We start from the raw sequence: 27,433 nt of genomic DNA on the forward strand, positions 1-27,433 counted from the left end.
GTGCATTTTCCTTTGAATCACCCTGTGTAGATCACAGCAAGAGGGAGAACACTGGATTGGCTGATTCACTCTGTTGCTTGGCATGATAATCTCTAATTGCACTTAGTTGTGGGGATTTTCCAAAGCAAAAAAGTGACTTTTCTTTTTGCCAGGATGCTGCTGTCCAGTGGAGGCATTTGAACATCACCACAATTCAAGGATGAGCAGCATCATGTTCACAACCACACCGCCTGCCTGTGGAGAGAACTGAGGGCTTAGTTTAAACCATTCTCTGGGACAGCAAGTGTTCACACATTTCTCTGTAGTTTATTTGTGTTAAGGAGGAGAAGTGGAAGACCACAAATGTTTTTAAGGACTTGTGATCTCAAGAGTTTGGTTCATCTGAAGGCATTAGTAAATTAATCTTCAAGACACGATCTGAAGTGGATTAAGCTTTCAAAAATTCCGGATCCATTTATTTTCTGGCATCAGCTGCAAATCTGACTTTTCATTTGAGAGGACAGACCATCCCATATTTTTGTATCCTCTGGTGTGGCAAGTGCCATACAATATTGCAATTTCTTGTTTGAAGAAAGTACTAACTGCTAGCCTGGTACTGAAGCCTGGAAATACACTATCTTTGAAATACCTGTGACCCTCACTAATGCAAAAGAGCATTTACACAAAGTAACTGACAGACAGCTCATAAAGATACCCACATATAAAGACAAAAATTTATTTAGTCAGGGTGCTGTATTCAGGCTACTCCCTGATCTCTGGCTATATACCACCACTATTATTGACTGCTTTGGTTAGCATGGCCAGAGCGTGTAATAGCTGGAAACAAAACTCGAACTCGAGCATGTGCACATTCATTGTGGGTACTTGTTTACTTGTTAACATATTACTGGCTGTGGGAGATGTCTCCAAGTGCACCACAGGATGAGCTCCCTCCAAATCCTGCTGTAACAGTGCACTGCTGAGTGACCCACACTGCTTCAACCGGATCAGAGATAATCCCTTTCTCTACAAAATTGAAAATCTTGATCCAAATGAAGTTTGCAGCCAGCAGGCCAGAGAAGCACAGAATATGCTTGCAAGAGAGTTTAGGAAAACCTAAGCCAAAACCCAAGCGCTGTTGCTTGGAAAATCCTCGGCTTTAACGGAGTCGACACCTTGGGTAAAATTTTCAGTGTAAGAGCAGAAATCTCACCAGATGGGAAATGCTGCTCAGTGTATCTTGGGGAAAACTGAGCTTGAGCAAATACAGCTCCCAATCTCCGCAAAATAGCTTCTGAAAGCTGGGGTAAAACACCTGGATCAATCAGGGGGCTGAATCTAACCACTGCTTTAACACTTCTGTTACTATTCTTCGCTTTTAAAGTTTCAGACAGAGCAAACAGTTCGAGGGGAGTGGGGGTAAGAGCCCCTCCGAGGGGTCTGCCTGTCAGCCGGTTCCCCTCACGGCAGCCGCTCTCACTCCCTCTTCACAGTGACACCTACCGGCTCCGACCCCTCCGCTCCGCTCCCCGCCCGAGCCGCTCTGCCCCGGCCCCGCCGCCTCGCCCGGCTCTGCCCTGGCCCCAGCAGCGCTGCCAGCCCCGGCACCACCCGCCCTGCGGGGCAGAAACTTTCCCGGCGAGTTTCGCTGCCGCGGCCCGGTGCGCGATGGGGCGGGGACCGCGGCCCGGCCCCGCGGCCGCTGCGCCCCTGCTGCTGCCGGCGGCCCCGCGGCGCTGCCCGGGGCGGGCGGACGGGCCGGGCGGCGGCCGCCGGCGCGCAGGGCGGGGTGTGGCCTCGCCGTTATTTATGAGCTCCAGCCCCTATTTGCTCAGCTAATGATGCACCGGCGGCCGCCGAGCCTCGCCTCGCCTCAGCGGCGGCCAGGGAAGGGCAGCGCCTGTAACTGGAAACCAGCGCCGGCACCGCGCGGCCGCTCCATTCACTCCTAGGTGCGGATTGCGCGCAGGGGAGAAGCGCTCCCTGAGCCTCAGGAGTCCGCTGCCAGGATTATTGTACAGAGGAGCCGGGAGTATCTTTGCAACCACCACGAGGAGAGACTTTCCTCTTTTTTTTTTTTTTTTCTTTTCCTTTTTTTTTTTAATTTATTTTTCCTCTACCGTGAGCCAGGTTTGGAATTAAAATGTTCTAGTAGCAGGAGTGGAGTCTATAAACTGATAGAAACCACTTAGAAATCAGTATTGCTGCTGCTTCTGATAGCCGGGTAAGCATAACTTAAAGTTCTCTTTCTTTTCTGTAATAGATGTGAAATGTCTCTGATGGTTGAAATTTGCTGCTGTTCACAGATAGTTAAACCAATGCTTTCCAGATTGGCATAGTCCGTGTTTGGCAGGGTTTTCCTGTCTTTTTTTTTTCTCCTTCATTTATTTTCTTTACTTTGCCAAATGATTTTCCCTCCAGGATTTAGGGGTAGGACCCAGGCTGTAGCAGATGACACCTGCACAGCACTTCCTAGCAAAGCGATACTGTACTTTGCAGAAGCCATGCAACATGCTGCCAGCGACCTCCGTGGCAGGAAAACTTCACTATTTCACTTTCGTAGCGGTTGTCTGTTTGTTTACACTTAGACTAGAATGTAAAAACAGAAATGCAACGAGACACTGCTTTTTGTCTGTCCTGTAGGATTCTTTTAAAGTACTTGCAAAGCTTTAGGTCTGTATGTTGTCAGCGGAGATCATGTGCGCTGGACGTGCTGAATATAGTATCATGACTTACTGAGATAAATTCAGAGCTGGGATATAAGCCCAAAGCAAGAGTCAAACCTGCAATGAGCTGTCAGTTACCAGCTCTGTAAATCTCTGAAATTAAACCTATTTCCATTAGGTAACTCACATGTCAGACACCCTGAGGTACCTTTTTGGCATTATATGCATATATTATTTATGTGTCTAACAGCTGGGTAGGAACCATGCTGTTCAGCACTTGAATCTTATATTTGCCTGTCACTTTTGTGTTAATGGTGAAGATCTGCAATTTGAGCAATGAAATGTAGCAATGTTTCACTCCTCTAACTGATTACGCCAGAATTGGCAGGAGGCACGAGAGTGGGAGGGAAAGAGAGCTGAAAGGGCTTTTTTTTTTTTCTATTATTGTTTCCTACAGTATTATTTAAAGGAAGAAAGCGGCACACTTGTTCCACACTTGACTTTTTATCTATATTGCAAAGAAAGCACAGCGCTACTACTGTAAAATACTTATCCCATTGCGTCTATTAAATCACATGTTCTGTATGATTGGCTATTTATTTTGGCTTGACAAATTTTATTGGGATTTAATGGCATTTCTCTCTTAGAAGAGGAGTAAGTTAAAGGGTATCCCATGGGCAAGTCGCAAGGTTTTAAATTTAAAGCCCACAAAGCAACAGTATTACTAGAGTTCGTGCAGCCTGTTAAAGAATTATTCTTGGCAAAAGCTCTGCAACTATCATTTTATTAGTTAACAGACCCTTAGAGATAATTTGGAACTGGGCCAGAATGGATATGCTTTTCTTACAGACCCGATCTGTAGCTGGCAAAATTCTGACAAGGTTGTTTTTGTCAATTAGCAGAGTTATAGAATTACTATGATCTCCGTGCATTTCTCAGTACTCAGAGCAAATAATGCAGAAGAATTTACTTCGTGTGGGCTGCAGAGCTCTGCGCTTTCATGTACGCTCTCCTTCCCACCCCCAACTTGATGTGAAGTCCTCATGCAAAGAGAATCCTTTCCAAGCGATTTCCAGTGAGTGGACAGGGAATTGCAGAGGTGGTAATGGGATATGGGGTTTTACCGCTAAGTCAGTGGTGTGGATCCAGCCCAAGCTAGTGCTGACCTAAAGTCATCCCTGCCCGACAGCTCATTCCTGCTGTGCTGGGGTGGTTGGAGCTGGTCCTGTAAGGACAGGTGTGAACCTCAGAGGGGCAGGATGAACAAGCCTGTAGAAATATTGGCTTCCACTGGAGGGACTGTAGTGCTGGAGCAGAGCTGAGGTGAAGAATGGTAAGCTGACTGCACAAGTAACAAGTCTCTTTATAAAATAAATGTACAGCCTTTAAGGATATCTCCTAGCTGTAGGGATTGTGTCTTTCAAAATGCTTCCAGTTGCCATAAAATCAAGTGTATCACCTGAGTGATTAACTAGTAAGTGGTGTCAAGTAGAAGGGCTATTTACATCAAAAAGAAATTATATATATATATATATATATATAAGCAGTGTTTAGTCAAATTGGCCTAAAATGTTGGTGTTATGTATTCTCACTTTTGGAGCTGAGCTGACAAAGTTGTTACTATAGGCAAAATGAAATTTGCACTTCACAGTTTTTGGAGAGATGCAGTTTAGTAGCAGATGTGATACAGATATGCAGTATTCAGCTTCCAATGGTGGCTGAGTTTTTTGGATCTGGTCCAAAGTCCATTAGAAAAGCCACTTTCATGTAGTGATTCCAGTGACCTCAAGTACTTCCTGACCTACTGATACTGAGTTCTGGAGTGTTTTCTGATTCTCTGAGATGCTCAGGTTTCTCAGCAGCTAACTCCTATAAAATGAAGGCTCAGCAGAAGTGCAGGAGGAGTAGCAGATATATCAGGTGTGGTGTCATTGTCCAGCTCTGGGATTCGTAGTGCCCTGTAGAAGTCAATGAGAGCAGGTGGGTATCGTGAAAGGAGCTAGCTGAAAAAGCAAACGTTGACTAACAGTTTCAAGTGTGTTGAAATACTTTTGGTTTCACAGTTTTGAAATTAATGATGTACACAGACAGAATTTCTTTAAGGAAAAACTTGAGGGTGATTAGAATGTATTAGTATATTTTACTAAAACTTAAAGCTCATTTCCAAGCACCTTTGATTTCAGATGTTTAAATAAAAGAAAAAAACCCCAAACAACCAACAACCCAAACCTCCCCCCTTAACATGAGAGAGATGTCTAAAAATATCAGCCAGATTTTTATTCGTGAAACTTTATCTCCTGTCCTTGCTTTGCTCTGCCTTGACATTTAGTATAATTATATTTCCAGCAGGTGGAATTGTCTTCATTCTAAATAAACTGAGTCTAATGCTATAGTCTGCCCTAGCCAAAAGCTGGGCTCTCTTGGTTCCTACTAACAGGCAGAGAATTCCTCTTGTGCCAGCACAGAAGAATGCTGGGGAAAACCACTTTCAGATGCACAAAGAAAAAACAAAAGTGCTGTACCTCCTTCATATCAGTAATTATGGCTTCATCTGAAAGAGGCCTCCAACACAATCTTTCCATATTTTTGTTTTTGCTCCACAAGATTGTATGAGAAGAGTAATGTGATATATCTCTCTTTCAGGTTTCATTTCTTGGATATTAAGTTGCAAATCTGAAGAGATGGCATTTATTGCAGTGAACGTGTTGATTGGGATATTTATTTACTTTAGCAGTGTAAAAGGATCTTCCCAGCCTCAAGCAAGGGTGTTCCTAACATTCAATGGTAAGAAGATAAACATTCTTAAACAAATATTATGACTGAACATTTTCTTCATCTCCTTAAATTCAATAACTGAGTAGAAACTGGCATTTTGGTCTGTGTCCAAATTACAATTTTTGGTTTGTTGCTGAGGCACCTGTCAGCCTAAATTTGATTCTCTTACCAGAGTCTACCTATCACTATAAATGCATAATTAATATATAACTAATAATTAGTAGGCTTTTCTCTTTATTTTAAATTAATATGACTTACAAACAACTAAAGGTTTATTTCTTATCTGTAATTTTCAGGCACAGAGTCCTTTGAAAAAAATGTCATTCCTTGTGCACTTTGTGCTCTGTGTAGGATGTACATAGCCTGTAGCAATCACTGATGCCTTCATACTGTAAACCAGCAATGAAAATTATCATTTTCAAAAGAAATTTTCTTTTACTTCTGAAGTGCTGAGCAGTACCTCATTGCTGCAATTATGCCAGTATTGCTTTTAATAGTAAAGTAATTTATTATTCTAGTTACTTAATTGCTTAATAGTTAAATGATGATTTTAGGCACCACTTCAGAATGTGTGTGTTCTTCAGTTTACCGTGTCTGTTAAATCTGAGCTGAAACTTTCTGTCACTAGTTGTAGAGGCACTGAGTTTCTCCAGCCCTCTGCCTTTTCTGTTATTGTCTTTGAGGCATGAGGGCTTGCACCAATACTGCTTGCATTGGGATGGCTTCTGTGGTTCATTAGGGCTGGGATGCCCTGCCACTGCCGTGGGAATATTCTGTGTGCTCTGAGCAATCTTTAAGAATTGCTTTAAAAATAGTCAGAGCTAGCAAGTATCTCAAAATTCTGCTTGCTACAATGATCAATAACTATGCAAACATGAGTGAGAGATATCCAGAAGGAGACTGCCAAGTTAGACCTACAAGTACCAACCAGGGTTTGAATAATTATAATCTACAATAAGGGGCCCTAATCTGATGAATGCACTACTTAATAGGTGTAAAATAGCATGGGTCAAGTAAAAGCAATAGTAAGAATTGAGTTCCAAGAGGGAATTCAAATGAAGAAGTAGGGTTAGGAATTTCTCTTCCTTGTTTAAATTCTGCACTGATTTTGGTGGAGATGGGGCTGTTTTGGCACAACTCAACACAGAAGCTAGTTTGGCTGTGGTTATGTGTTACATTGCAGGTCTGCCACAGTTATGCAGAACAGGCTGATTTAGATTGCCACATTATCTCCTTGGTGGCCTTGAAAGTAATCTAAGCTTCCCTTGATCTCTGGTATGACCATGAAGTAGGAAGTGTTCATGTTTTGTGGTATTCAACCTTGTGAATGGGAAAGAATTATAATGAGAAGCAAATGGTTTTAACAGAAACTCAAGAGCTTTTGTTTCATCACAGGTATCCTGCAAGGCTGAAACAGTGAAGCAGCCATAGGGCGAAGGACCCCAAACCTAGGAGTTTTAAAAAAGAATTTGAATTAAGTTGCTGTGTCCCTGAAAAGAGGTTGTCCCTCCTTCCTTTAGAAGGGGCCATGACAGCTTTATGCTGCAGTGATCCCTTTGTCTTGGTCAGGTTCTTGGGCCCCAAGAGCTCTGTCCCCTGTGCCAGCCCTGGGGACACAGCCTTGCCTCACTAGTTCTGCTGTAACCCTCCTTGGATGCCTTGCTTAGAGAGCCTTGCAACAATATCTGATTTTCCTAAAAGTGACTTTTTACTCTCCCTAATACTTAACAGCCAACCTTTAGAAAAGAAATTACATTTTTAAGTCCTAAATTTTTATTGGGTCTTTTGAAGTCATAAAAGTAAAAAATGAATTATGTGTTTTTATAATATGAGAAGTATGTCTGGAATAAAAAGCTAAGCTTTTTGTGCAATATATAAACAGAAGTTATATTTTTAAACCTGATTTCCAGATGGTAAGAAACAACTTTCATTATGTGAAAAAAGTTTGCAGGTTGTGTATACCAAGGTAATGGCTCCACCTGTAGTATGAGCTTCTGTTTTACAAATATTTACTTACATGAGCAGAGATGTAATAGAAGAAGATGAAACTTTGTATTCTTCTCCATTTAAGTGTGATAAGACACTTTGTTCATAAGCTGCTTCATAACTTTTTGTTTGTAAATCATGTAGAAATACCAAGTTATTTGGCAGTCTCCTTGCCCTGAGAAGCTGTCAGGTTTTATGTAGAATTGTCACTCTTTTAAAGTGCAGCGTTTGAAAATAAAACCATAATTAGGACTCCTTATGTTTAAATGACATCAGACAATAAAGACAAGTCATTCAAGCTTAGGATACTTAGTGATATTTTTCAAGTTCTGAATTGGATTTGGCTTGGTGTCTACAATTACATTGTGTAAGTTTTGGGGGTAGAGTGTATACAGGAGGAGAAAGTGAGTGATGCTTTTCAAAGCTAACCTGCTCCTCTAGGATCAAGTCAATTGAGCTTATTCACATTGCAGCATTTCTCATGGGAAAATCCAGCAAGTATCTTGACCTATTCTGTTTTTAATCAGGAAAGATAAAACTGCGAATCATTTGAATCATGGGCTGCTTTTCTCTTTGCCATCTACTTCATTAAGAATCAAATGTAATTAAAAAGTGCGCCTGGGTAATACCTCAAGAGCCTGATAATAGGGATTTTGCAATTAACTTCAATGGATGAAGGACTGCAACCCTAACTTCTATTTCTGAAATCAAAAGCCTGGCCCCTTGTCTAATTAAAATGTAGTTCATGACTTAGCTGAGGTTGTTAACTGTGCGTATGACGTGAGTGTGGAACTTACTGCTGTCTGCACCCTGAGTGTCTTGGAAATTGTGGCGCTGTACAGAACCCCGAGGCCTGATTCCTATTGCCTGCAGCTTGTATAGCCATTTACTCAGCTGAAAGGAGAGGTCAGGCTGGAGCTGAACTGCTGCTTTGCTCAGGTGAACGTGGTTATACAGGGGACTGGGCCTATGGAGAACCAGGCAAAGGGGCTCTCGATGTGCCTGGAGCAATTTCCTGTGACATGATTGTCCTGTTCATGGTGATGGCTCACTGGTACTTGTACAGTGTCTGCACTTGAAGAGCCACTGCAGCTGAAGAAAAAAAGATGGCCCCAGGCTTTTCTGATTCTGAAATTGCAAAGATGTAAAGCCTGTTGGGCAGCAGTGTTGGGAATCATCTGCTGTGTTCCTGTTGAGCACGCAGGCGTGAGGGAACCTGGGGTGGGAGAAGCAAAGGACTCAACATGTCTCCCTGCACTACTGGTATACTATTCCCCCTCCTGCTGCCTCTTCTGGCTTCTTGTCCCTGGAATAGATATTTTTTAACCTACTTAAATCACCTATCACAATTTAAAGCCATAGTTTATTTTCTCTTCATAGCACAAGGCTTACCTTACCTGTTTATGAACTATCAAGTGTGGTGCCTGCTGTTTTTCAAGCTCCATGCATTCCTCCTTGTCACTGCACGTTCCTGAAAAGATAATTGGGAGCTGTATCCTTCAGTCTTCACAGGGGAAAAAGCCTTTCTGAAATCAGTGGGAGTAGTACCAGAATAAGGAAGGAGGTACTAGACTCCAGGTTAATATAAGACTTTGTTTCACTCCAACTCACATTTACTTTTTGGGTTTTGTTGCAGACCTAAAATGCTGAGCCATACCATTTTAACATCAAATTCTGAATTGATTGAAGCAGATGGAGTACTTGTTTTTTAAAACTCATTCACACTCACACAAACCTTCTTTTGGATTTAAATTTATACTGTGATACACAACAAAATGATAATTGCACAATTTGCTGGGAACACTTAATGCATTCCTACCTTAAATGTCTGGTCTAGCAGATATTTCCCATGCAGACTCTCCTATTGTCTGCAGTGAAAATTCCATATGAGAAGTGGATCAAGGCTAATTTGCAGACAGTTTTGTTCTTCTCTTTGTTATAAAATTACTACAACACGTAAAGGAATTTTAAGAAAGTATCAGTCAGATTCATTAATGACAATTAAAGTGCATAAAATGTCACCAGAGCAACTGCAGCGCTTATTCAACTGTCAACATATTTTAAAAGATTTAATGCAACCCCTGTGGTTACCCTCAAGGAAAAATAAAGGAACTGAGAACCATTTTCCTTGAGCTCTTGAGCAACAGCAGTACAACTTGTTTTTAAACAATCCCTCATTGTAATGTTAATGTTACCACAGTTAATAAAAAGTTCATTTATTATTTGGGGGACTTTGTGCTGATGACAGTCTAGTAGGCAAAGGTTTACGCTAATATAGTTGATTGGATCTTTTTTGGTGTCCATGGAATGAAAGCTATTTATGAAATAAATAAAAGCATTAAAAGAGGAAAAAACAAGAAAGAGAGAGAAGAGATCCATGGTTTAATTTTGTTTACATGCAGGACTTACCCTGAATGTTCATATAGTTGCTTGATTTTCAGCAAATTACAAGTAATATTTTCTCAAAATTAACTGATTTGGGGCTCTCACATCTTCATGGATCTTAAATAATGTTAATTTATAAAGTGTTGAAAATCAGTGATGTGAAAATTTCTCCAGTTTGTCTCTCACTGGAGATCTAAAAAACTTTAATACATACAACTAAAAAAAATATTGTTAAAGGAAGCATTATACAAAAACCTCTGTATTCTTTCTAGAGTTCCATGGTTAAAGGTTCTACATGCCAAATTACATTGAGTCTGCTTATTTTCACGTTCTTGTTCAGTGCTAGTGTCTTTGAGTTGGCTTGTCATTATTGTTGACGTGAGTGTACAGGAGAGGATAATTTATTGTTTCTCTATTTAGTTAAATTGTGCTATGTGATTTGACTGCAGTTATGAAAATGGTCTTGCAATAAAACTGAAGTCACAGGTGGTGTTTGGTCCAATTCTGTATTTGTGCTCTAAAATTACTGTAAGTGGTACCCTCATGGGAAAGCACAAATAAGTATGTCTTCAAGGTGGTTAATTATCAGGCAACAAAGGTGCCTGATGATTAACAAAGGTAGTTAATTACCAGGCAACAAATTATCAGCCTACAAATTTGATCCTACTCTTGGATGAAGAGCTCATCTGAATTTGAAAAAATTTGTGAAGAATTGTTTTTTTCTTGCACACTAGTAAATAGATCTATTATCTAAGAGGTGACTTACGTATTTTAATCTCTTTATGTTCTTGAACTCAGTCAATTTGACCTGTATCTGAACCAGCCATGGTTTTGTTTGTTTTTTTTTAATTTTGGTATGGAAAAATCAAACTTTATCTTAGAACATTTTGACAGATTCTTCATATCTTGGCTTGTCATAGAAGAAAGCAGCTTATCTTGGCCAATGCCATTGCTTTGTCATTACAATTCTTTCTTGCGTTGCCTGTCCAAGGCAAATGCTGAAGTCCCTACGTAGGCAGTTATATTGCCATTATTCTACAACACTTCTTCTTTTTATGTTTAGAAAATGTGATGAGAGAAGAATGGCATATACATTTCTAATACCCCATTTTTTCCGGATTGTTTGGGTACCAGTAACAAGAGCTCCTCTGTGAGCCATTTCCGTACTGGATGAGCTCACAGTGCACTTTGATATGTAGAGCTGCACAAGCCTTTGTGTGTGTATCAGATGTAATTAGTGACGTGACTCACAATAATTACTCATTTTATTGAAGTGTGTTGACTGAGATCCTGCCATGAATAAATACGCGGACCAAGAACTTACGCTGTTACTTGAACTGCCTGTTCCCTCAACATGTGTATTTTGTTTTTGTTGGTGCTGACTTTTCAGAGTTCTCAGTAACACTCCTTAATAAAAAGACTAGGCACTGTTTCTCAGGGAAAGGTCTTTGTCTTAGGAATACGGTTTACTGATTCACAGTGCAGCTCCTCAGCTCATCTTGTCTCATCTTACATTCAGACATCTCTGGCTCAGCAGACACCAGGTTAAAAGAAGGCCGTGTGTTTTTCCCTGTTCAGTTGATTACAGAGGTGGTGTCTCGGAGATACAACTGAGTGAAACGTGCTCCATTACCTGAGTGAATCAGGGTGATGTTGTATCTCTTACTGGGAATCAAGATAAATGTGTATTTCCAGGAATGAAAAGAATGATTGTGACTAACAGAGGATTTTACCATTTCTCCCTTCCCTTTGTATCTGTAACCTTATTCAATGCAAACTTGGTACAATTGTATTTGCATCATTACTTCATCTGCCACTGACACAGCTTTTCCAGGAAGCAAAAATCCTGGTAGTGATTTACTGGAGCTAAGGCTCAGGTGTAACAATGGAAAGAAGATAGGGAGTGATTGCTCTGCCTCTCCCATGAAACCACTCTGGAGCTGGGACCATCATCCCTTTGGAGAGTTTAGTTCTTCATCTTACCTTTGTAAGATGTAAGGCTAACTATTCCTCCTTGAGGAGAAGTTTCTTGATTCTTTTGTGTGTAAGATTGGTGGAGGTTTTGTTTCCTGCTCCTTTGTACAGCAGTATTTGGGATATTTCCAGCTACTACTCTAACCCAGCAGATCAGTTATGCAAAATGGAGTGCTATAAAGGCTTCTCAATTACCACAACTAATACCCCAGATTATACAAAGATCTTTTTTTTTTTTTTTCAGAAACACAGTACAGGTAGTTTTAACTTGTAATCTTAGAAGGTTTGTATTCCAAGGCAGCATTTTGAAGACATGTCTTACTGCTATCTTACATCTTAACTACAAGAAATTAGGGCATGATATTTCATCATTATTGGGAAAGAAAAAGAAAAAAAAAATCTAACTCTCCATCAAATTACCTTGATAGAAAAAAGTCTCTGGAAAGTATTCCACTAGTACACAACTCCAGTGAGGGCTGTCAGGGAGTTTCAGGAAATGCAGGATTTATTGGGAACTCTGTGTGTTGTTGGGAGAAGAGAATTTCAGATCTGGTGTGGAAAGGCCCTCAAATCACAATGAGCTCAGAGACTGGTCTGTGAGCAACTTTCAGGGTTGAGCTCTTAATTTGTGATTTAGCCAGCATCTCCCAAGTGCTATATGTAATTTTTAATTATATTGATAATACTGAGGAAGGAAGAACAGTTTTGATTTTTTTGGGTTTTTAAAATTTTTATTTGGGGGCTGTAAGTGAACACTTCATATGAAATACATCCTATTTTTATGAGGATGTTTTATTTCCAGTAAAAATTTCAAATGCAAATATGATTTTGTGAAATGCAATTTTTAGTGATAGAATGGAATGAATACACAGACTTTTGAACTGTTCTGCCTAATCTTACACACTGCTCTGGAATAAATTATTACCTCACCAATATTATCTTCTAGAATGTGCATGAGGAGACATCCCAATCAGCTGGGACTGCCAAGTTTCTTCATGGAAAAAATATGTGTATTGGCAGTTGCTCCTATTTTTTTTAAAAAAGAACATGAAATTAAGCTGAATCCAAATTCTTTTAATTACAGCACTGCTTTCAGCCATTAAAAAGGTCAGAATGGCATTCCAAATTAAAAAAAAAAAAAGTTTTAAGAACTATACAGTAAATGTGTGATGTATTAAAATTCACTTTCAACTATTGTCTCAACTGTTCTCTCCTTTTAGAATTGCCTTTGCAATTTCACAGTTCTGATACTGCTTTGAAATGGAACTGAAAAACACAAGGTCTGGTAAATCCCTCCCTGACAGTAATAGGCTTTCTCAGTTACATGTTCTCCTTATCATTTGTTGTTTTTGTTGCTTAACAATTTTTTACTGTTGTTTAAGAACATTTCTCTTTACCATTCTTAATGAAAATATATTTTCAAAAGCTTTGAGTTGTGCAGGGTAAATCAATTTGTTTCAGCTCAGAATCAATTAAATTGGACAAACATTTGTCTTCTTTTAACATCTGTGTAAATCATGCTAGGTCTCTTAGTATCTCAGCTCAAAGGAGCTGCAGAGTTAGATTCACAGGCATAAGAGAAATATGCAAGGCAAGTGTCTGATTGCTTATTTAGCTCAATTGGCTGAGAATGATGAGCTTCGTTTCTTTCCTTGTCGTGCAACGTTTTGAACAGCAGAAGAAGTACCGTGGTAGATATGCACACCACAATTGATAGTGCAACAGGAAAGAGAGAGGGGAAAACAGTAGCAGTAGATGTATTCATTAACATTGAAATAATTAAATCTTTTCATTGGAACCTAACACTGATACAGAAACTCCTTGAGAACTACTGGTCTCAGGAGAGTGGATTTTCCTTATCCTCTGAGATATCCATGGAGCCATAGCCAGTATGTAACACTTGGTTTTTCCTTGGGTCCAGCAGTGTCACACACCTCTTTGGCCTTTCTGGTGCATTACAAAGGCACAGGATACACATCATGGCAGGTACTTTCTATGGCCCTCAGGAACTCCTCCTTGTCTGGAGCAACCAGCCTGCATGCCTCTCATTGCAGTTTTCTGAGACAGTCTCTGTGTGAGTATGTTGAGTGCTCTTACAAGGGAAATATCAAATTAGAGCACAAAAAAGTGAGCACTTGAATTTTCAGAATGGCACTTTCTGGGTTTTTTTAATATCAACCAATTAAGATGTTATTTTCAAGGAGAGGCTTGGCATTTTTTCAAAAATTTACTTCTTGAGGCCTGAAAGGGATTTAGTTGGCATGGAGAAGTGATCCCAGGCTTAGACTTTGTGATGGCTTCAACGTGAACACAGCTGGAATTTTTTAAGCTGATTTGACTAAAAACCCACTTCCTGCCACTGTTGAAAATAATGCACTATATTTTTTTTTTTTACCTAAAGCAGACAAACCTACAGCAAAGACGAAAGAGTTTAAAGCCCCCATGAAGTGTTTTATTGTGGTTTGCATTAAGGAACTAAAACAGTGCGTACACAACTATTAAATATAAAAATGAATATGTCTGTAAAGCCATTACCTCTTATTCAGAAACTAACCATCTTTGTAGCTTTGGTAAATCCCTTTAAAATGAGAAGAGTGTCAGCCATTAACATTTCTCCAGCAGTAACATTCTTTTACTTATGGATATTTGCAAATGTAAGACTTTTTAGACAAAATTTTGAAATGTAAAGTAGGTAAAGTATAATTTGTTAGTAATTTTTATTCCATGTTTTTAGAACCTCTCTCTCTACTATTTTCTGATCTCAGGTTAATGTGTTCTTAATTTCACACTAATAGCTGAAAGGCTAAGTTGCTTAAAATTGCAAAAATAATTTGAAGCTTTCAGATGCAGTCAGGTGAAAGCTTCTGAGCAGTGCTCAGAAAGTGGAGCTAGGAGAAGACTTAGGAACTTGTCTGGCAGTTTGGCCTGCCAGCCAGGTCCAACAAACCACTGACTTTTTATCTGGTCACATTCTTCCCTTTGAGACATGGGAGAATCTGCTTGCACAGTATGTGCTTCTGTAGCTGATTAATTCATCCTCCCCAGTGCTCCGAAGGTGAGCAGTAGGTTCATGAAGCAGCAGGATGGTGCTTACTTACTGAAGAGAAAGAACATGAGTCTTGCTGCATTTTTGTATATATATGCCCCTGGACTAGTTAGACCAGGCTTTGGGGAAGAAGGGCAAGCACAGGAATTCAGCATCTCCCCAGCAGCTGGGGAGAGCAGAACGACCACCCTGATGCAGGGGCTTGGAGGAGGATTTTATAGAGGAAAGCTGTGCCAGCTGAATCAATACAGGGGCAGGTTTCATACCTACTGTGGTAATTTACAGACATGTGTTGGATGGGGGAGACAATCTCATAGAATTAATTATGAAAACCCAACCAGCCAATCTTTCTTGAGTTGGATTTTCTTCTCTTGGAGATACAGGAATCTTCCTCAAATTATGACTTATTTTCCATTTACTATTAAAAAAAAAAAAAAAAGGCATATTCCAGATTCTCAGAGTGTCATTGCCAAAGAACTTTCCTTCATAAAAACATTCCAGTTGTATGCAGCACTGCAGTCAAGTGATGAGACCTCTCACTACTATTTTTTTTTTTTTAATATTTGTGCTTATATCCAGTGCATTTTTATGAGTACTGGTATTTTGGTATTGATATTAGTGTTGGTACTGGGGTCAAGCATTGAACATTGAATGCTAGTTATGAGGCAGCCTGTCCTTCTCCTTGTATGCTCACTTCCTCTGTTACCTTGTTCTTAAAGAAGTGGAAGAATTCTGCCTGAATTTTTCCAAGAGGCAAGCAGCTGAGTTTATTCTTTTCACTCTGTGTGGTGACTGTGACAGACCTTTGCTTTAAGGTTGTTTTCTTTTGCACAAGGGGACAGTGGCAAGGGAAGGGGTTTATGGCTTGCTTGTGGCTATTGAAAGCTTCTCTAGCCAGCTGGAGATCACTTTCAGATTGGGCTGGATGTGAGAGAAAACATGCAACGTCTAAGATCAGCTAAACTTGAGATTGTGTGTAACATCAATAAACCACAGCACTCTGAATAAACAAGGTGGCCACTCAGTGTTTACTGTTCCCTTTGCTTATTTTTCCAGCACTGTGTCTGTGACAGCCCCAATCTGTTTGCTGAGCAGCTTAAAGTGGGTTTTGCTCAAAATAGGTCTAATTCTTAGCTGATAGGTTTAAATTCTATGTGGAAATGTGTTAGAGAGGACTAGGAGATTGTGGGACAATTTTTCTCTAAAAGGCCTTTTAAAGAAAGCAAATGTTTATCAGTGGAGAGTGCGGGAGTGACATATGAAGCACCAGGAGGTGAAAGAGGCTTGTAGAGATTACTCACAGGCACAAAATACTGCACCCCAGATCTTTAGTATGAGAACATTCAGCCTTAATGTCTGCTCCAGAGGTAATCTCCAGTTCCTTTGAAACTGACTTCAAATCTGATGTCAGATTTTGTGTTGAAGAAAGTACATGTGTGTTCTCTTTAGGTTCATTTAGGAGGCAAAATACTATTTTTCACATAAGAATGGAGCATAGTTCTGAGCTACTGTGTCATTTATGTGTTAAAATTTGCTGCAGTCATGGCAATTTATTTGTTTTGATTTGTGAAGATGAAAGATTGGGGAAAGAGGTTGTTCAGTTTTGGACCCCGCCAGCATAAAAGATTCTGGTGAAATAGGGCCACAAGGCTGCAGTGGGTGCTGGAACACACGGTAAGCAGAATTTCTTATGGTGGCTTCTGATGGGGAGAGTCAGACTTCTCAGCAGTGCACAGTGACATCTGTTTAGTTGATAGGACCTTTTTTCTTTTCTTTATTCTGTTTTTCCTTTTTTCTTTTTTGCTTGGTTAGTTTTGTTCTGTTTTTACTGTTAGCATACTGAGACATTGATACAGGTTGTACAAGGAGGCAACAGACTCGGTGCTTCTCCAGGTATTTGAAACTCACCTAGGTGAGGTCCTGTGCAAACCCACCTCACCTCAGTAGGTATTCTTGTTTTGAGCAGGATTTTGGCTGACACAACCTTCAGATGTCTTTTCCAACCTGCATGTTTTTGTGCTTCTGTGATTTTATCAGAGATCAACAGGTGTGGGTGTTAAGACGTTGGTATCTATTTTGGCAGAGTTTCCAGTACAGCTTATCTATTAAAGTAGTTCTGAAGAAGAAAGTTGGCTTCTCTCAAAAAGGTCAGAAATTTGACCCAAATGACCTTGAAAGCCATAAACACTCAGCATTAGGAAATTTTATTTAGGATTTTTTTCCCTGCAAATTATTGTGCCTGAAGAATGTGTTTCTAAGACTGAAGCAATTTGCATGTTGTGTAAATTGTTTTCTTACAGTAAGAAATAGAATAGATTTCCCTGGTGTGGAGGGGAACATCATGGGTTAGTCTGATTTGGTTGAATGGTAAAATATAATGATTCCTCTTCTAAGGAATGGCAAAAATCCTAGATATGCAGCATTACATGGAATTATATGAGGACAATGTCATATGATTCTATGTATATTTTCTGTACATAATCTCCTTTTTTCTCTTGTTTAAGAAAAAGAGATTACCATCTTTTTTAACTGAGCTTGTTCATAATACAATGAATAAATCAGTACGTTATGATGGAGCATGAAATATGTAGCTAAATTTATAGTTTAAATAAATTCTATAATATATTTATTTATTTATTAAATTCTATTGAACTCGTTTATTATCAAATCAGAATAAAGGTTAAATTTTATAAGTAACATTTCTGACCATGTTTACAGTATATGTTTGGTCTCACAACAACTGCTAGATCTTGTTCTGGTTCTAGTTTGTTCTCCAAGTTTGTATCCGTGTGTGTGTGTAATGTTACATAGAACAGATAAAGCAGATTTCTACAGTACATGCTGTGTTTGGTGAGGTATATGTGTCTAATTCTGTGCAAATTTTATGTTATCTGATGTATTGCAGGTGTATAGCAAAAAATGTTTGCTAAAATATGATAGAATGGCAAGTCCAGTTAAAAAATTCTGAATTACCTGGCCACATCCTGTTTTGAATGTGAAGAATTTTTAATTTGTCCAAGCTATTGTATTTTCTTTCATTTGAGTGGCTGAATTTACATGCTCAAGCTCTGCTCTTTAGTGGTGTGTGTGCTCATACATATACAAGCAGCACAGAAAAAAATTAGTAACATGATATGTACTTCTGAGCTTAAGCTTTTCCAGTCTGCAGTTTATACTGTAATATTTTGAATATTTGACAAATTCATTAGAATTGTATTGATTATTAGTCTGTACAGACGTAGGGAAGATTTCTTGAGCCTTTTTGCAAGCCTGTACTGGTCTCTGACTGGCATTATTTATAAAAGTCCCTCTGTTGTTGCTGTCTGCTGTAGAATCATGGAATCTTGTGGCTTGGAAGGGACCTCCAGCCAACATCATGCTCAAAACAGATCTGATTAGATCAGGTTGCTTTGAGACAAGTCCACTTAAATTTTTAGTAACTATAGAGGTGGAAATCCCACATTTTAACATCAGTGTTTCAGTAGCATTCCAGCAGGTCATTTTACACATAAGGAAAAGAGCAATTCCCCATCTCTGAATGGTGTTCCATTCAGCAACCAGGTTTAGTGGAAGGTGTCCCTGCCTGTGGCAAGGGAGTTGAAATTAGATAATCTTTAAGGTCTGTTCCAACCCAAACCAGTCCATGGTCGATTTTAGGATTTCGTTTTTTCATTTGCTTTTTAAAACTGGAGAAACTCAGTTCTCTCATCTCTCCATGGCAGCCATGTGGTCTAGAAACTTGTATCTTTTCTTTGGCTTATTTTTAGTCTTGGAAAGTTACCCTGTCATTCTAATGGTGAGTTGCTCACTTCAGTATCTGCTCACCATCTCTTCACCCCTTTCCAAGTTCATCTCTGCATATAAAATGAGCAGAATCTGGCTGTGTCTGTTACAATAATTCATAATTCATCCACTTTAAAACTGTAAGAATCATATATCTCTCTTTGTATATGCTTTCTGACTATTAAGTTATTTTGGTGTCCATTTGGGAAAGGAAAAGGAGGATTTTGTTGGCCTTGGTGTTGTTAAGAGTCAATTATTGAAGTTTTGTTTTTTTTTTTTTTTTCCAAAGAATGTGAGCAAATTGTTTTGAGTGCCTGTGGCAGTTGTTGAATGTTTCTTGAAACTGGGTTTGATGATATTATGAGGAAATCACCTGCCAGCTGGTTCTAGAGGAACTTCTCTATAATTTTCTGGGAACTCCCTTTGATTCCTTCCCATAAATCAATTTCTATATACAGCTTAAAAGGAAAAGTCTGTTTACTAGTTCCCTATTAATTTACATTTTGGGCATTAATTCTTGTCAATGAGGGAAGCCAAAGCAGTGTTTCAGTTGACAATACCAAAATCTCTTGTATTTGAAGAATAAAATATAATAGATCTCAGTTCACTTCTTTAGATTCTCAGCAGACAGATTCATTCTCAGTGTGGTAAAGTATAGGTGGATTTTGTCTGAAAAGAGATATTCATTTCCATTTGATCTGCCTTAATCCTGAGGATATGGGTTCACATCCCAGAGCTATTGAAAACACGAACTTGATGCTTCCATCAGCTTTCAAAAGCTCTGTGATTGAAGGTCTCAGCAGCTGTTATCTACTATAATGAATGCCAATGATAAAAAAAGACTAGATAAGCTGAGGATTTTTTTTTTTTCTGAAGAGCAAATATAAGCATTTTCTTTCTAAATTAAGTTAGGAAAAAAATCCCTTGATTATTTCTTTATTGATATAAATTACCAACAAGATTGTTCTTTTCCACAAATGCTGCTTAGGATTTGGGGGGGTCACAGTTCATCGCAAAATATTCTGCCTCTGTTTGCCCAGCTGCCACACCTCCTCTGCCTTGTCTCCTCCTCTGTGTGAAGAAAGAAAGCAAGGTAAAGGGAATAACAGGTTTAGTGCTGCTCTGCTTGTAGACCATAATCTATGTAAATGGTGTTAACAGGATTAAGACTTTTTGCTTCCATGTGTGTATCCCACCCTAGAGGATTGGTACCCTAATATTTAAGCACAGGCAAGATAGAACAATTCCTGGTGTGGTTTTGCCTATATAGTGACATGTATTGGTGATCCAAATTACAGGATTTTTTTTTAAAGCTTTTTTTTTTTTTTTTTTTAATGGGTGGGTGGAAGGGGTGATGGTGGTAGTTTTGTTTGTTTGTTTGTTTTTACTGTTAATCAAAGTTGAAACAACTGGGAACTGCTCCTCCAGCATAACCTGCGTAGTCTAGGCAGAATGGACCCTCAGAAGTCAGCCAAAGTGCCAAAACCAAAGGAAACTCTTAGGGAGAAGAAGGAAGGATGTTTCTTTAATCTTTCATTCAAACTTCAATTTTATGGATGTTACACACAAATTAAAGTAAGATTATATTACAGAACTGTGTGTTACAAAGCCTTATGGCACAAAACCTAAAGAAAGAAAATCCATATTCATGTCAGATGCATTTTAATTTCAAAATGGTCCACAGAGCTTATGGCCAGAATATCATTTGTATTGCAGCAGTCTTTCTCTGGCTTACATGTTTCAGTTTGGTTTTGGCAAACCAAAAGGAAACAGTTAAAAACACATTTCTCTTTTGGGGGACAAAAAAACCCTTCTGACGTCCAGTGATGTTACCGAATTTTGGATCATGATTGTATTTTCCAGTGGTTGCAGTATTTCAATTTGAAATCTACATTTAATCACTCTCCACTCTATCACTCTCCACCCTAAAAGAGGGTGTGCAGTTACGAACACAGTGATACATGACAGTGTTCAATGATTTCTTTCATTGTGAAAGAGTATTCAGTTTTCTAATGAATGTTAGAATGAAAACAGAATAGATTAAAATGAGTTTCTATGTTTTTTATATTTTTTTGTATGTCCAAACTGCAGCATGAAGTGTTCCTCCATCTCAGAGGTTTCAGGGCCATGGATGTGGCTTTGCATTAACAAGGTGGCATTTACATGTCTTAGGACTGGCCTTGCTACTCCTCTTGGCAATGATGAAATGGACACACGTTTGCTACTGTCCCTTCCTCACTGCCCATACCAGTAACTGGCACTTTGTATTATTTATAGAGACTGAGTTGGTTTACAGTTGTGTTTTTTTCCTGCTTTTCTCTTTAGCTGCTATCCAACACAACTGCACCCAAGCCTTTTTTGAGGTTTGTCTGGTGGAAGTAGAATTAAAGATTTTGTGTACTTTGCTGTCTTATGACAACTGGCAGCAACTGAAATGAGGCATGTCAAGCGACTACCACAAAAAGAAGTTAGTAATTTACAAGTTCAGACAAAGGTTGAAGTAACAAACCTTCTCTGTAGTTGTTCTGTCTTGTACAGTCTGCTAATATTTTCACATTTGAAAATATTTAATTTTCCTAATTGAGAGAATGTTGCACTACAGTTGAGAAGAAAAGGCAAAATCAAAAGCTGAATACTCTCATTTTCAGCAGAGCAGTGCTAATGCTTATGTTTAGTCAGTGAGAAAAACATGGGGGTGGATGAGAAACAATAATTCATTACTGTCTCTCCTGCAAGCAATTAAATATGTCTCATACGTGGCTGATTAAAGCTGCCTTTTTTTCCATAATAATAATAATACGGTTCATTGGAATCAGGATGAGACTAGGGCCATTTCTCACCTTTAGTGGAAGGGAAAAAGTAAAACCCAAATGCCAGCCTTGCCGGGTTGAGTTGGATCATGCAATCAATATCCATAGCTTGCAATAGGTGCAGTGTTATTCTTTCTAGTCTGATGTTGACACCTATTCATAGCTTGACCTGCTGAATCTTAACCAGTGCACCACATCTGAGAAGTTTCCTCACATGACAAAAGCGTGGGTCAGGAAGCTGATCTGATGTCTTCACACACAAGTCTAACATAAAGGTCACATGTGAAAACATAGCTGGCTTTGTGTAACAAAGGGCCCTCCCCATCCTCAATGTGTCTGCTTTTATAATTGATATAGAAGGATTTTGGAAGATCAATCTCTGTAATGTCCTTCTCTTTCTATAAAACCTATTGTTATGTGTTTCCAAGCTCCTTAAGATACTACATACTATTTTGCTAGGCTAAAATATGCATCGCTCTTACAGTTTTTCACACTTGCTGTCTCCTCTGATTTGATTCACATTTTCTCCCTTCTGTATCTAGTTCCCTGTCCAAGTTAAAATGTAAAATAAAGTACAAGAGATGCTTGGGCCCCTGAACACATTGCTGAAAGGTTCGTTTTTCTGCACACAAGTGTTCAGAGTATTTCTCACAGAAGAATTGAATAAATTATGGAGATTCCAGTCACAGAACAGTGAATAGTATTGTCAGTTTGCTTAGGAAAAACTAATGAGGTTGTAAAGAAATACTGTCTGCTTTATAAGAGTAAAATTTGACAGCTGGAAAAACAAGGGCAATAGGCTGGTTTCCATTTTCCATTGATTTTAGCCCCCAACATTCAGAAGACTTCCTTTTCTGCAAAACCACATTCACATTGCCTACACATGAGCACACAATGGTCTTTTGCTTCAAGCCAGAGGGAGATTAAACTTCATTAGGAGAGTAAGACTTGAGGAAAGTTCAAACTGTAACAGATAGTAATTTGACAAATAAAGAATTAGAGTTTGTTTTACTAAGCCAAAAATAAAGGCCAGAGCGAGGTTCCCATGGCTCTTTTGTGCCTTTAACCACTGGGTAGGAATACCATCCCTTTTCATAGTCTGGTTTATATACTGTATAAGCCTAGTAGACACATACCATGGCTGTTTCAATGCTTAAGCACTCACTGGAAATATATATATATCTCATTAAATAATAAAAAAAAAAAGCCCATAAAGTATTTCCCTTAGAGCAAGAAATAAGAACAGTAACTAGAATATGTATTCAGAGTATTCTTAGGTAGATGCACTAGTAGCTGAGCTTAAAATCAACAAGAATGAATGCATTCTGTGTCTGAATGAATTTCATTAGCTTTCTGTAGCAACATTAAATTCTCAGCCAAGCATCCCTGTATTTACATATTTACACGTTGCCAGGCCTTGTTGTTCTAGGAAAAATAGGCTGGATCATTGCAGGTGAGTGACAGATACTTATGATTACTGATAGGCTGTGATTTGAGAATTTAAGTTCTTCTCACTCAAACTATGTAGTGGCTAACGTGCAGTGGCACAATCCCATACGAAGGTCTCTGACATCATTATCTGAAAATTTGTGACTAATATTTATTGGATGAACTTCAACAGACAATCTACCTGCTAAATATTGTACACTGGAATGCAGAATGTGATAGTGACTGCATGCAAATAATATTACAAAGTGAGGGCTTATACAGCATGATGTGCTGAAGTGCCTGGCAAGAACATTATGAGACTGTCTCCTGGACTGGAATGCAAAGGCGCTGTGTCTTTGTGTCTGTGCTCGTTCTTGAGAGTTTGGTACCTCAGACTGGAGCTGAAGTAACCCTGTCAAGTAAACAAATGCTCCAAAAATCATCAGGCTTCTTTAAACATTGCCTGGAATTATCTAAGGGAGAATCTTTGAGGATAGGAATAGGACACAAACCATGGTATTTATTTGTCTTATTCAGGTCTGCAGGGAGGTACAACTATTAGCCTGGAATCTGCACAGAGGAACATTGCCTGAAGAGAAATACTTATGTAGTTTACATTCAAAGAACTGAGCAGACACTATATTTTCTGCATACAATAAAGAGAGGAAAAAAAAGTTTTAATTTCCATATTAATTTGGAAGCAAAAAGTTGGAAGTTCCAATTCCAGCATGTTTCTTACATAATGTTGTAGGTAGGAGACATAAGTTAAGTTAATTAAATTTCATTTTTCACTCCTCTCTTTAGTCTCTGCCATAATGCAGAATGAGCTGAATTTGACTGAGAAGCTTAAGGGGCTCAGATTAGGTCTGAGTTGTAAGTGCAATGTCTTGTTTTCATAATTATTACTTTATTTTATAGGAGCTGTTAGCTCTATAAAACAGAGAAATTGTCCTTTTGGGGCAGCTTCTGGATGGTGGAAGACTGGAGCTGTGGCCAACCACTGGTCTGTTCTTTACATCCACCAAATGATTCCTGCAGCCTGCTAAAGATGCATTAGCCACCTGCCCCCAAAATCTTCTCTTTGTCTTCTGCACAGACTAGATCTCATAGATCAGTTGTTCTGCATTCCAAAGCTGAATGTTGGGAAACATACACTTTTGAAAGTTTGGTAACACTTTGTCCTGGATTTAGACTGGCTCACAAATGCCGTAGTTAATTTTGTGTGTGTTGCCAGAAGGTACTTTTGTGCATGGAGGTTTTAAGTTCAGTGAATGAACAAATCTGTCACTTGTATTGCTAGTGATCCCCAAAAGCTGCATACAGACATACAGAGAGGCCTGTGTCCTGGAATGGGTTTCAGCCCTGGTGAGTAACTCCTTTAAAACTTTATGAGGTTAATTAAATTGTCGTTTGGTACTTTGTAAGAACGATTTACTTTATGACTTGAAGGAAACTACTTCACTGAAAGCAACTATAAAATGATAAAACTGTGAATTATGTTTTCTAAATTATTTTTACTAAAGTTAAGGGAAAAAAGAAATATGAGTCATAGTGAAAATGGTACATTTCTTTAAAATAAGGCCTACATTGTAGTCAATATATGTATCAGAACAATCCTGGTGATACTAATTTAAAACCCGTGAAATGCAAGGCAATATGTACTTAGAACCCAATGCTGAAGTGTGTAATGAATAGAAATTGCCTTGTGTTGCAATTAGAATTTGTGCTGACAGTGAAAAATACAGTTTGAAACCACACATTTGGACTGACTCCCTTTTCTCTCTTCGTCATTCAAGTAGACTTTTCAGCTGTGTATGTGGGGGCAGCTGCATTTACCTCTAATGAAATTACAGCAGCAGAGAATTTGGCTTTGTTTCATTAACTTCACTTGTTTCTTTGAGCTTTTATGTCTCGTTCCCTCAAGAAGCAGTGTAGATATCTATTCAAGATATTTGTGAATTCAGAATACTTTGCATTTTCTGCCTCAGGTAAGGAAGGTATCAAAATCTCTCTCTTTTCCTAGTACACACAATATTCTGTCCCTTTATCTACATGTGTAAACATACACACAGGCAACAAAAGGTCACTCTGAAACCTCTGACTTAAGAAATAGATCAAATAAACATTTAAATCCAGTCACAATGAAAAGATGTGTTTTAAATGTAGGAAATGTGAAAACCAGAAATATTAGAAATCTTAACCCTCTGATCCACCTCATTTTATTGAAAAAGTGTTTGTTCTAGCACATTTTTGTAGTGCTTTCTCTTGTTCAGTAGTGAATATCTTAAGCACAGAAACCTTTTTTCTGAGCTTCTATTTCAGGAGGAAGAATTATTTTCTAACTGTGAGCCTTTGTTTTCTATTTTGTAACTCTCTGTAACAGTGAATTATACTTTTGTGCCCCATACTAATCCTATCCAGTTTGAGCTCAGAGTACTCACAGAGAATCTGTTGCTGTGTTACTTTACAATATTTTTTATCTTGATGACCATGCTTGCTTTGTTTGTTTGCTTGTTCATGATTTCTTAATGTTCCTTCATAATTCAGTCTCTTTAGTCTCTTGAATACTTACACTGATCCAAACTTGTGCCAGTTCACAATTAGTAATCAGTAATTACAATTAGTAATCAGTGCCTTCACAATTAGTAATACTGAAAAACTTGAAAAGAAAGTTCATTATTCTATGGATAAACTTAGAGTGGAAAAGGGCTGTTCTCTGATGAGATTCTTCCAGGTAGTGTTCAAAGTGATGCTAAATACAAGTCAGAGCATTTTAAATTTGTTTCTTGCAGGTGCATATGCTTCCATTGTTCTAATGGTAATTTAATGTGCGCAAATCCAGACTGACTCCCTTGAAGTTGGTGAATATGCATCACCTTCCTGATTGTGTATTAAGGGATTAGATTTGAGATGGTAGAAGTTCGGTGAGCCAAGTCCATAGGCTCACTCACATATCAGCCGTGAAACAGAACTAGTGAAATAATGGAGCCAAGACTTTGGACAACTCTATTTACATGTTTATGTGGATGCTGTTTCCTGAAACTTGTCATTTTGTTGTTGACTCACCAGCTCCACAAATGCAAAGGGCTGCACTCTCAACTTTTTAATTTATTCAGGCACAAGTCTATTCTTGTCTTCTAAAGGACACGTGTGCAGTAGAATAGCAGCATGAATTACAGACTGTGTTTTTCCAGAGATTTTTCAGACTAATTCATTCTAGATTTTGCCAGTCAGCTTGACTGGCGATGGAAATCCCCAGTTTTACCTGTGAAAGGAAATGATACCTGAAGGTCACTCAGACAATTTCCTAATTGCTACTTGAGACAGGATTGCCCTGTCAGATGTTGGGGGAGGCCCATGTGGAGTTGGATAGCTGGTAAGAGCAGGTGGGCATGCTTCATTAGGCTTCTTATCTCAGGAATTTGTCTCCCCACTTCCCCCTGCAGCACTTAGGTGTCAGAGCAGTCTGCTGCTCAAGGAGAGATCCAGACATAATGCAACTATACTGGAACAGAAGCTTCATGATTTAGGAACTAGGCCTGTTAGTGTGTCTGACTGTGTGACTGATATTGTCAGTATTTTGCTGGTGCTGAAATACTGCAGATTTCACCAGATTTATTCATAGATCTGACTGCCAGTGCTAAACCCTTTCTTTGTACATGCTTCAAGTGAATAGGTGCATCTCTTCTGCTGGAGGCTTCATTTGAAAGCAGGATTTTGACTTGCATATGAAGTTGTGTTCTGAGCAGCCTCACACTTAACCAAGAAGGATGTTTAGGTCTGGAGTTTTGTGTGAGCTTCAGGCTTGGTGCAGCATTGTTTACTCAGACAATTGTCCCCGGTGCCAGCAGTCCTTATTGCACAGCTTTGCAGTCTGCTGCCTCCTCGGCCCTCTCTCAGCATCGACATACTCTGCAGAAAGCAGCCTCAGTGTGCCCTGAAAGGAGATGGAAGTGTAGTTCAGCAGTGGAGTCTTTACTGCTGTTGTGCAATATGCATATAAAATCATCTCCTTATGCCTGTTGATTACTGTGTAACAGAAATTGAGGAATTTTCAGTTTAAGAAGAAGTTTAGCTGACCCAATTTCTTGGGATGGAGTCTAAAAGGGATGTAGAGAAACAAGGAGGCATGAGTGGACGTTTGTTAAAGAACAGTGGAAAACAAGAAAGATTTGCCATGATGCTCTGAAAAAGCTTGTAATTTCTAAGATATTATTTTTATAGTAATTGTCTCCATACAAAATAGCACCCAAATATAACAAACAAAATAAGTTAGACTTGTATGGGTTGGGTGATTTGTTGTTGTTGTGGTTTTTGGGTTTTGTATTATTTTTCAGGTGCATAAGATACCTGAAGGCAGTTTTAACTTGCATAGGCTTCAAAGGATTGTAATATATGATATATGCAAAATAAGAAGAATTTCTTGTTTGTTCTCTTGCTTTCTTTATGGATAAATGTCTGTGTGCCAGGCAGCAGACACATCTAAAGTGCAGAATTATTTACATACGCAAGAGGGAATGGTGTTCAATTAATGATGTTTAAATAATTTGATACTACTGTTCTTTAAGTAGAGTAAATTAATGTAATGAATGTAGGCAGTG

The 27,433-nt window shown here is 38.8% G+C and overlaps 1 protein-coding gene across 1 annotated transcript in view; it reads left to right on the plus strand.

Moving 5' to 3' along the window:
* The first annotated feature begins 1,794 nt into the window (after positions 1-1,794).
* SEMA3C (semaphorin 3C) overlaps positions 1,795-27,433 on the plus strand; it is a 115,951-nt gene continuing 90,312 nt past the window's right edge. Inside the window, exons 1-2 of the mRNA XM_002187727.7 lie at positions 1,795-2,203; positions 5,289-5,429. Coding sequence (XP_002187763.1) covers positions 5,327-5,429 — 103 coding nt within the window. The 5' untranslated portion in view covers positions 1,795-2,203; positions 5,289-5,326. The remainder of the gene's footprint in view (positions 2,204-5,288; positions 5,430-27,433) is intronic.

This window comes from Taeniopygia guttata, chromosome 1A, assembly GCF_048771995.1.
Source record: "Taeniopygia guttata chromosome 1A, bTaeGut7.mat, whole genome shotgun sequence".
NCBI classification, from domain to species: domain Eukaryota; kingdom Metazoa; phylum Chordata; class Aves; order Passeriformes; family Estrildidae; genus Taeniopygia; species Taeniopygia guttata.